The 10,448-nt window shown below is 42.4% G+C and overlaps 1 protein-coding gene across 3 annotated transcripts; it reads left to right on the top strand.

Annotated features, from left to right (window-relative positions):
• Positions 1-109: 109 nt before the first annotated feature.
• Positions 110-5,294, top strand: cryz (crystallin, zeta (quinone reductase)). 3 transcript variants are annotated; one of them, XM_061043860.1, is made up of 9 exons: positions 110-252; positions 283-395; positions 1,665-1,817; positions 2,691-2,854; positions 2,931-2,982; positions 3,089-3,238; positions 3,463-3,564; positions 4,223-4,318; positions 4,584-5,294. In XM_061043860.1, the coding sequence occupies exons 2-9, from the start codon at positions 288-290 to the stop codon at positions 4,743-4,745; spliced, it is 987 nt and encodes a 328-aa protein (XP_060899843.1). In that variant the 5' UTR covers positions 110-252; positions 283-287; the 3' UTR covers positions 4,746-5,294. The 3 variants fall into 3 exon arrangements, with proteins under 3 accessions (XP_060899843.1, XP_060899842.1, XP_060899841.1); XM_061043859.1 differs by having other exon boundaries at positions 121-253; positions 286-395; XM_061043858.1 differs by lacking the exon at positions 110-252 and having other exon boundaries at positions 261-395.
• The last annotated feature ends 5,154 nt before the right edge of the window (positions 5,295-10,448 follow it).

Here is a 10,448-nt window from a genome sequence, read left to right as displayed (position 1 = left end):
TTGCACATCCATGTGTGCATGAGTCCTCTCTACGTCAGAGGATGTGACGTCAGCCTACCTTCAGACCAAAGTAGTCGATCTGGAACATCTGCTGCCTTAAAGGGGGCGGCACTTACTTACGTCGGACGTAAAACACTGCCCCCCCCTGGACTGAGCTGTCGTGCTTTTAGAGATTACCCCAGTCTGTGAGATTACCAGGAAGTGTCGTTTTAGTTCTTGAAGTTGCACGTTGTGTGTGTGTGTGTGTGTGTGTGTGTGTGTGTGTGTTTGTGTGTGTGTGTGCAGACATGTCAGGCTGCAGGCTGATGAGAGCCATCAGAGTGAGTGAGTTTGGAGCTCCGTCGGTGCTGAAGCTCTGCTCAGATGTGACTGTCCCTCATCCGGGACACAGGCAGGTGAGTGTAAACACAGCTCTCAGGTTAAAGTTCAGCCACAGTACACACTGCAGAGACTTTATTCTAAAGCTCTTTACATCGCTTTCAAATCATCAAGTAATTGAAGAACTGATCAACACAATCACCAGATCTGTCACTTCAAAGTAAAATCACACAAAGTGAACTGTAAGCACGTTTTCTGCACAAAAGAAGATGTTTCTGTACTAATCAACAGCATTCATTAATGATGTGTATTCATTATTCCGGCTGATTATAAATCCATGAACTATACATTATGTGATGGATGGGATCTTGTTAGCTGTCCAGGTTTTCTTGTAGGATAAAGTGTCTCTGACCTGAGCTCATCTAACAGTGTTTCTGAATCAAACTGTCTGGATTATTGTGAATATAAACAAATATCAGATTCAATTGTATTATTCTTATTAGTGTCATTAATCACATTAGTTTCATTTTGGTCAGAGTACGACAAGTTTTTTTATGCAATGAAATGTTTCTCCTGAAAACTGAGCGGTGTGAGTCATTTGATAAATAAATAAAAGATCTAAACGTAAACATAAACAACTTTAAGGTGTTGTAATGCATCTTCACTGTTAGCTTACAGTGAGTCGTATGATTAAATAAAGGGCAGATGGTCATGTTTTTTTTGTTTTTTGTTGAGTCATTGTGCTGAACAAAAGATTGAGATAAGTCCTCTGTGTTCTGAAACTGGACTGGAACTCACTGAGCAGGACGTTTATTACAGCGTGTCTATGTTCCCACATTTCCTTTTTCATGAATGTGTATCAGGTAGGGTTAGGGTAACTTACCATAACCATAACCTGTGGGAACATAGGGCTGACCCCACAGTTAGCAGGTGAAGTGATCGACGGCTTCACAGCCCACAACATTACAGGACAGCTGACACAGAACATGTAATGAGTATGAAAAGTGTCAGGTATAACGAGTGATAAGGATTTAAAAAACCATCCACTGTCCACGTTGAAATAGAGAAACATATAGGTAAAGATTTTGTATATTGTGCTTGGCTTGGACTGTTGCTGTTGGTATGATTTGTCTATTTTGAATAACTTTTCCATATGTGCAGGGGTGCCATGGGTTTGGTTAGGTGGGGGTGGGGGTGTGGGGGTTTCATACCATGACTGATATGGGCCCAAAAAAGATTAGAACAGTAATTCATTTATTTTAATAATTATGTTTTTTCATTGTGTGTGTGTGTGTGTGTGTGTGTGTGTGTGTGTGTGTGTGTGTGTGTGTGTGTGTGTGTGGTAGGTTCTGATCCGTGTCCAGGCCTGTGGAGTCAATCCTGTTGAGACGTATGTCCGGTCTGGGACGTACTCCCGTAAACCTGCGCTGCCGTACACACCGGGCTCAGATGTGGCTGGAGTGGTGGAGACTGTAGGAGAAGGAGTCAGTGCTCTGAAGGTGTGAATGGAAATCATTGTTCATGGAACTAAAATGTACCAGTTTATGCAGGAATAATGAAGATGTTCTTAAGAGTATGCAGTGTAAACAGAAAATCCTCAAGTGTAGTGAGCATTAATATAACACATACAATCTGTTTCAGCCCTCACATTACTGTACTGATCTCTGATTGTGGGGCTGGATGAGAGTCCGTGCTATGTGGGGGGAGGGGGGGAGGCCGTCAGCAGAGGGAAAGAAACCGTTCCTATGGCTTGAGGTTTTGGTCCTGATGGACCTCAGCCTCTTACCAGGGGGGGAGGGTCTCAAACAATCTGTGTCCGGGGTGAGAGGGGTCGGCAACAATTATGAGTCTTGTGTAAATCAATTAATCTAATATTTGTGTTTCATGTTGATTTGTAAAGTATAAAAATAGTATGTGAATGCAAAAGAACAGATTATTAACATTAAAGGCAGGGTTGGTCATTATCTTAAACTAGCATGATTTAGAAAGTAGCATTCCCTCTGTGCTCCCTCAAAAGCCACGCCCCCTCACTTACATGCACGAGCGCCGTTGCACCAGAAGCGGACCTCAGCTCATCGCTTTGAGTGTGGGCTCGTGCACGCATGGTGTAGAGAACGAACAGGGAGACAGGGAGGCGTGTGATTGGTTCATCAGATTGGTACCTCGTGGCAGACATTGGTTGTTTTTTTTTTAACTGATACAGATGATGGATTTTCTTTGTTCATTTTTCAGAGAACATGAGTTATTAATTTCTGTCAGGACCTAAAGACAATTTCAACCAGAATCTTACAAAGTTGGGGAGAGAAATGTGCATCATAATGAACATTAAGTTAACATAGACATGTTTTATATTGTACATGTGTGTTTTGCAGGCGGGCGACCGTGTGTTCACCACCGCCACAGAGTCTGGAGGTTACGCAGAGTACGCTGTAGCAGCTGAGCAGTGTGTGCACAAACTGCCCGATGCTTTAGACTTCACACAGGGTGCAGCCATAGGGATCCCTTACTTCACTGCTTACAGAGCTCTGGTGCACAAGTAAGACCAAGACACTGTGAAAGTCTGGTTTGGTAATCATCACACATGTTTTGACCTGATGTGTTCTGCATTGCAGAGCCCACGCTAAGGCTGGAGAGACCGTCCTGGTCCATGGAGCCAGTGGAGGGGTACGCTCTGTTTCACCCCTCTTCTCTGTCTTTCTTTTACATTTTTAACCACATGTACACACTAAAGTGTTTGTGTGTGTGTGTGTGTGTGTGTGTGTCTGAGTAGGTTGGTGTGGCAGCTTGCCAGCTGTCAGGCGCTCTGGGTCTGAAGGTGTTGGGTACTGCGGGGACACCAGAGGGAATGAAGGTGGTCCTCAACAACGGAGCTCACCTGGCCTTTAATCACAGAGAAGAGGGCTACACAGACAAGATCATGGTACACACACACACACACACACACACACACACACACACACACACACACACACACACACACACACACACACACACACACACACACACAGAATGAAGCTCAAGAAGCTGAAAGTAATAAATAATATTTTTTATTTTCCTTATTCCTCATTTTAATCTTAGTAATGGCAGCTGGGATATGGTGTGTTAATGTGTGTGTGTTAATGTGTGTGTGTTTGTGTGTTACAGGAGGCCACAGAGGGCAGGGGCATAGATGTGATTGTGGAGATGCTGGCAAATGTCAACCTGAGTAAAGACCTCCAGATGCTGGCCCATGGGGGTCGTGTTACGGTCTGTTTGGTTACATTCTGATCTTAACGGGAGTCCTCTGAACACTTTGAGTTTTTCTGTTTAGAGATATTCTCACAGCTTTCATGGGTGACCTCATGTCAAGCTTTGAAAACATTACACCTGTCCTGGCTCACTTTCACTGGTGGAGTTTTAAGAAATGATTTTAAGGTCTTATTGTTTGTTTTTTTAAAGACTTATGACCAGGCTCCACAATATATCAGTGATCTGCTAATAAAGGTTACCTTGACCTTGACCTTGGCCTATGAGCTTAACCGCTGCCTGAGATCCTCCACCAGGGCCCTGCTGGTGGTCCCTAAAACTCGAGTGGTCACTAAAGGTCACCAGACTTTGCAGTTGGGCTCCACAGCTGTGGATCTGCCTACCTGGAGATCACGGACAGGCACACTCGCTTTTATTAAAAATCACTTTTGTTAGCTGACTTTTTCTTACCGTTTGCTTTTTTTGTACAGCTACTTTTAACCTTGGGAGTTTTATGGATCAGACACTAGATTTCTACAGCAGCTCGTAGCATCACAGTTGCCTCTAGTGTAGCACTTTGTCTCTCTCCCAGCTGCTGTATTGTTTGAAGTCATATCGCAGTGTAGCTCATTTTAGTGCATTTTTTTTATTCTTCTTCTTCATCTTTATTTCTTTTCAGATCGTTGGCTCCAGAGGACCAATAGAGATCAACCCCAGAGACACCATGATAAAAGAGAGCAGTGTAACTGGAGTGGCCCTCTTCTTCGCTACACCGGTACAAGGCAGTGCCATCACATGAGAGACGATGTACACACACCTAGTGGATGCATACTTAGCAGAAATATGATGATGCATGTCTGGTCATTTTAAAAGCTGTCATCAATCAAAGCTGCATGAAAAGTTGAAGAACTTTATTATTTATTGTTTTGTACTGCAAGCAACAGCTAATCAGCATGCTGCTATCACGTTATGTACCTTGCAGTCACTAAGTTTAGACTCTACCTATGCTTACAACACTCATGTTTATATTCCTCCTTCAGGAGGAGACGAAGCAGTGTGCAGCGCTGCTCTATGCAGGGATGGAAGCTGGTTGGCTGAATCCGGTCGTCGGCTCCAAGTACCCGCTCGACAAAGCCGCCCAGGCTCACCACGACATCATCGAGTCACCCGGGGCTGCTGGGAAGATGGTTCTGATGATATGATCCTGTCACATGTTACCATGTCAGGTGTTGATCCTCATAAAGCACGAGACCCCTCTGGACCTGTCAGAGCAAACCATGGTTATCATTAAATATCAGAAATGACCTTTAAACTCTTTTAACACCTGATTAAACCTTTATAATCATCACTGCCAATATACAAAACATGAACAAGAATATACAAAGTATATACAATCTCAAGTTATCATTGATGACTGCTACCTTGAAGAACTTAGGCTGTAATGTTCTTCACTGATTCTGATTGGTTCTCTGCTATCTTTGTTAGTTATGGACGTTTCCATGTTCATCGTAGACGTTCATGAGAGTCTGACTTTGGTAAGTCTCGAAGTAGGTTGGGCCATCCAGAAGGACTTTTAAAAGTAATATCATCCGTCGTAACTTTTAGTGCTGTAATGACATAACAATAAAAATCCAAATAAAGTCTGAGCAGGTAGTGGGAATTGTTGTTTTTTTTCAATCAGCCTGCTGCTTCTGTACACATGGCTGATAATGTTTTGGACCACAAACACAAAATAAAAAAGGCTACAGAGATGCTGCAGTGCAGTGTGGGTTCATCTACTAACAAACTGTTCACATTACAAACAGTAGAAGTAGAGCATTTAAAGAGAATGTTTAATATTCATCTCTGCAAACGTTAATCATACACACACAGATGTTTTCCTATTACACATCAGTCAAGATGCCACCATTTATTTTAAAGCAATGGATGATAAAAATACAAATACTTGGACTGTTGGATAAAAATATGAAAAACATTGCTTTGCTGGTTCAAACTCCTTCCCTCAGGCTGAAGAAAGAAAATAAAGTAATGGAGCACATAAATTGTAAATGGACTAATGGGTTAAGTGTCCTGCCCATGGACACATTGGACGTGGCTGCAGGAGCTGGGGATCGAACCCTTGACCTAGACGACCGACTCTACCAACTGAGCCACAGCTGCCCCTAACAATTGACTTAAGGCAAATTTATTTTGGTGCAAAAGACAAAATAAGGACCAAAATAAAAATGTCCCTTAACTGATTTGTGTGCCCCCATACTGTCTTTGGATTCTGGCTGAGAGAAGGAGTCCATTGAATTCAAGTTTGAACACTGACCTCTGTTTGTGGAGCGGCTGAAGCAGAGTTCCTTCTACATCACTTTGCTGGTATCGGATGTTAAATTTAAGATTATGTTTTACACCAACTGTCAATGTCTGGGCATATTAGCAATACAAACACCATGACTTCACAAGTAATTCAATTCAACTAATTCACATGGTTCAATAATCAAAAAACCCTGAAGTGTTCTGTGTTCGAGATCCCAAAGAAAGCAAAACAGCACAAATATAAACTCCTTTTTAATGTTTGGCTACAAAGGAAATCTAAATAAATAATAGTTTTTGATTGTTTATGTGGCAGTCGTCTTTGCTTAGAAAATAGTCATTCAGAATAAAATTGGGAAGATGAAGGCTTAATCCTGACTCATGAAGTCCCACAGGACATCTGTGCCTCTCGGGTGACAGCGGGCTCTACTGAGCATGCTCCAGAGGGGGTCAGGTAACAGAAGTTGGATAGAAACATTGACACAGTAACTACTACAGCGCCTTGGCAACCACTTCATGATGGAGCTCTGACAGCAGACTGTCCCATAGAGCTACAGATCATCCTGATGGATTAATATGGAGCGAATCATGTCATCAGCAGAGGTGAACCTTTGGATTCAGTCAGAGGGGTAAGCATTGTGTGTAAAGGGTTCTCAAATGATCTTCCAATTTAATAACCTCTAGGTGATCTAGTTACTGAGAGGTGTATGAAGAAATCAGAAGAATGAAATTGCGGACAAAAGCTTTCAGGTTTGGTGTTGTGTGGTGGCTGTCAATCAGCTGTGGGTAGTTTTCCTTTAGAACATTTTACCTGTCTTTATCTGAAGGGTGAAGAAAGGATCAGTTATCTAGTATGCTGTGAAGACGCTGATTTGGCTGTCATCTCTTCTGGAAGGCGTGTGAAGCCATCTGAATGGGATAGGGACACTTGTGTATCAGCCTCTGCCATCAGTAATGTGACATGTAGTTTAAAGAGTGCTTTGAGGGTTTAGAAGACTAGAAAAGTGCTATAACAATTATTATTATTATTATTATTATTATTATTATTATTATTATTAATAATAATAATAATAATAATAATAATAATAATAATACATTTTATTTATAAGCGCTTTTCAAAAACTCAAAGACACTGTACAATAGTTAAAAACAGAAAGAACAGCACAGTAAGGACAGACTAACAGACATTACAACATTACACACAAATCATAAAGATAACAACAATAAAGGTAAAACTACAGAAAACAGGAAATACATCACAATCATACATTAAAAGTTTGTTTGAAGAGGTGAGTTTTGATGATTTGAAAGTAGGAGGGTCGGTGCAGGGTCAGTCCACTGATTTTTATTGACCAAATTATTATTGGACAAACTAACAACACATGTGTAAATCATAAAAAATGAAGTGCTATGTCTAAGTCACATTGTAGCTCTTGAGATAATGGGACACTTGTGGGGCGGCTGTGGTTCAGTGGTAGAGTCCATTGTTTCTCAACCTGAAGGTCGGTGGTTCGATCCCCACTTGTGCTGCTTTGTCTGCAGTGTGTGAATGTGTATGAATGGATGAGTTAATACTGATGGACTCTTTACTCAGCGGCCTCTACCATCAGTGTGTGAGTATGTAGGTGTGACCGTTACACTTCAGTACTTTGGTGAGAGTGCCACAAGTGAAATGGTTTAAGTCATAAGCAGCTGTAGATAATGACTCAACTTACCAAGAGTTCTCTGGTCTCGTATCTAAACCAACAAGGCTGATGAGTAAGCAGCAGAGGCCGGTACTGAAACTGAGCTCTGACCCGCTGAAGAATTTAAACCTGCTGCATCACTGATTTCCACGGAAAAGGATTAGGGCCACTGATAAAAAAAAAAAAGGAAAAAATGAGGTCAGACGTTTTATTCTGACTTCTGAGACTTCAGATTTTTCTTATAAGAACTCTGAACTGATCAGAGTGTTACCTGCTCTGAGTTCAGATATCTCCTATTTTGATTTCATTCCCCATGAGTGGAGATGATTTCACCCATCCAATAAAAGAGTTCCCTTAAATAATAATGTTGTAGTTGATGATTTCATCCCCTCCATTTGACCATCACAAATATTCCTTGAAATACTGGATTGCTTAAAATATCTTGGGTCAATGGTTTGACATTCAGTGAATATATTATCTGTGTCATGTGACCCAAACAGAGTACAACAAACTGCTCGGTCTGTTTGAACTCCTGCAGATTGTTCCTCTGTTCTTTGACAGTAAACATGATTAAATCCTGTTAATGCTTCATGGATTTACTGCTGTGGAGATCTCATGTTAGTTTATTGGAGGAGGACAGTGCACTAGAGACACATCCATTAGGAGAAGAGCTTCAGCAGAAACATGATAGGCTTCATTCAGTTACAATGTCTGGCTGCCATCCATCAGTCAGCATCCTCCGGGAACGACCTCCACCTCCTCTGATGACACCACACACACACACACACACACGCACGCACGCACGCACACACGCACACACACACACACACACACACACACACACACACACACACACACACACACACACACACACACACACACACACACACACCATAGCTTGGTGACAGTAAATATACCATTGTTAGTTCGCCTAGCAACTCAGAACAAACAATGAACACACATGACAATTTGCTCACTTGCTCACTGGAGCTCCTCATGGCCCCCCAGAAACACTGAAGAAGAGTTCAATTCATTTATTTTCATCCTCACAAACTAAGTTCACAGGCCCAAATAAAAGACATCATGAGATTTCCATATTGTTACTGAACTCCTGAGCCAGGCGAACAGCATCACTAAAGGTGTTCTTTTAAACATGAATTTAGCCCAAAAGAAGAAACAGCAGATGTTGTCCTAGGTTTATATTGACCTGTGCAGAGCCTCACAAGAGGACACAGCAGGTGATATTATTTGTGATGATGTGTTTTAATTACCCAAACAGATGAAGATCATGCCCGTGATGCAGCTGCATCAGCTTTCAGCAGAATGGAAAAGATGTCACCTCATCGCCATGTTACCTGTCTTGTAACCCAACATGACCAGTAAGTTCTAAAAAACAACGTTTCTTCATTAACATATAAGCCAATCATTTCAGTCTGTTACAGGCTAAAACAGAAAGGTACCGTCCGTTAATAAAATAATAATTCCCCTCATTGTGTCATTTAATTTTCACACTCTTGTCTTGTTTTTGTATTTTTATGGACAATGTGTCTGCAGGGGTTTTGCTGGTGTTTTTGCTGTCAGTAATCAGAGCTCTGATAGTGTCTCCTGTCCCGTCATGCCCTGCTTCCTGTGTGGTTTGTTCTGAAGATGCCATCATCTGCCATCGACTGGCTCATATTATTGGTAAACTGCACACACACTCACACACTCACACACACTTACGGACAGTTTTTGTTTTTGTAATCCCGTCTAAATGAAAGTAATTGTATTTTATCGCCGAGCTATGTTGCACACAGGTCACAGTCATCTTGGTTGATGAGACCTACAGGACGTACTGTATGTTTTAACTTTGTGTGTGTGTGTGTGTGTGTGTGTGTGTGTGTGTGTGTGTGTGTGTGTGTGTGTGTGTGTGTGTGTGTGTGTCTAGACGCTCCAGAAACAACCCAAGCTCTGCTGCTGACAGAGGGATCCATCTCCACAGTCCAGCCTGCTTCTCTTTCTGACCTCAGCAACATCACAGTCATAGGTCAGTGTGTGTGTGTGTGTGTGTGTGTGCGTGTGTGTGTGTGTGCGTGTGTGTGTGTGAGTGGGTGTCGGTGTCTTAAAAATGTAAAAAAGAATAAACCTGTAGTGTGAATGTTCACCATGCAGGTCTGAGTCATAACCACATCTCATCGCTGGGTGAACAGTCCTTCAGAAAGCTGCCTGTTCTCCACACCTTACTGCTGGACCACAACCTCCTGACCAGCCTGGCACTGCAGGAGGGAGCTCTGACCAATCTAACCCAGCTGGAGGTCCTCGCTCTGGGCCACAACCTCATCAGCATGGTGTGTCCAGGGAAATATATCTGGAATTATATTTGAAATGATCAGTTTTTTTTTTTGGGGTCATCCAGTGGGTTTTCTTCATCACCGCTTAAGAGGGAGTGAATTGAACCTAGTTTGACCTCTATCATGATTCTCTGTGTTGATTCACAGATCCAAGGTGGCTGGCTCAAAGGTAACAAGGCCCTGCGGAGCCTGAAACTGGAGGGAAACCGGCTCACCAGTGTCGAGTCTGGATCTTTCCCTCTGAGTGACCTCACAGATTTGGATAGTCTGGACCTATCAGATAACCTGATAGATCATCTGGATAGAAACAGGTTGTTACATACTGAGCTCCATTTAATTCTCCTTTCTTGCTACAATATCATTTAAGTGTTTAATCAACACCAACATGATCTCTTCACTGTCCTGGTCCTGTCTTTTTGTTTTAGCTTTGATGGCTTATTGAGCCTGCACACTCTGGATCTGTCCAGAAACCGTCTGAGTTCTGCTCCTGTTGACGCCTTCAACTACCTCGGTTGGCTGACGAACCTCAACTTGGACCTCAACACATGGAACTGCTCCTGTCACCTGCTGGAGCTGGCCGCCTTCTTGT

This window comes from Labrus mixtus, chromosome 8 (assembly GCF_963584025.1).
Source record: "Labrus mixtus chromosome 8, fLabMix1.1, whole genome shotgun sequence".
In the NCBI taxonomy this organism is placed as follows: Eukaryota; Metazoa; Chordata; class Actinopteri; order Labriformes; family Labridae; genus Labrus; species Labrus mixtus.
Note: the sequence above shows the minus strand (reverse complement) of the source record. Positions and strands in the feature narration are given on the sequence as shown.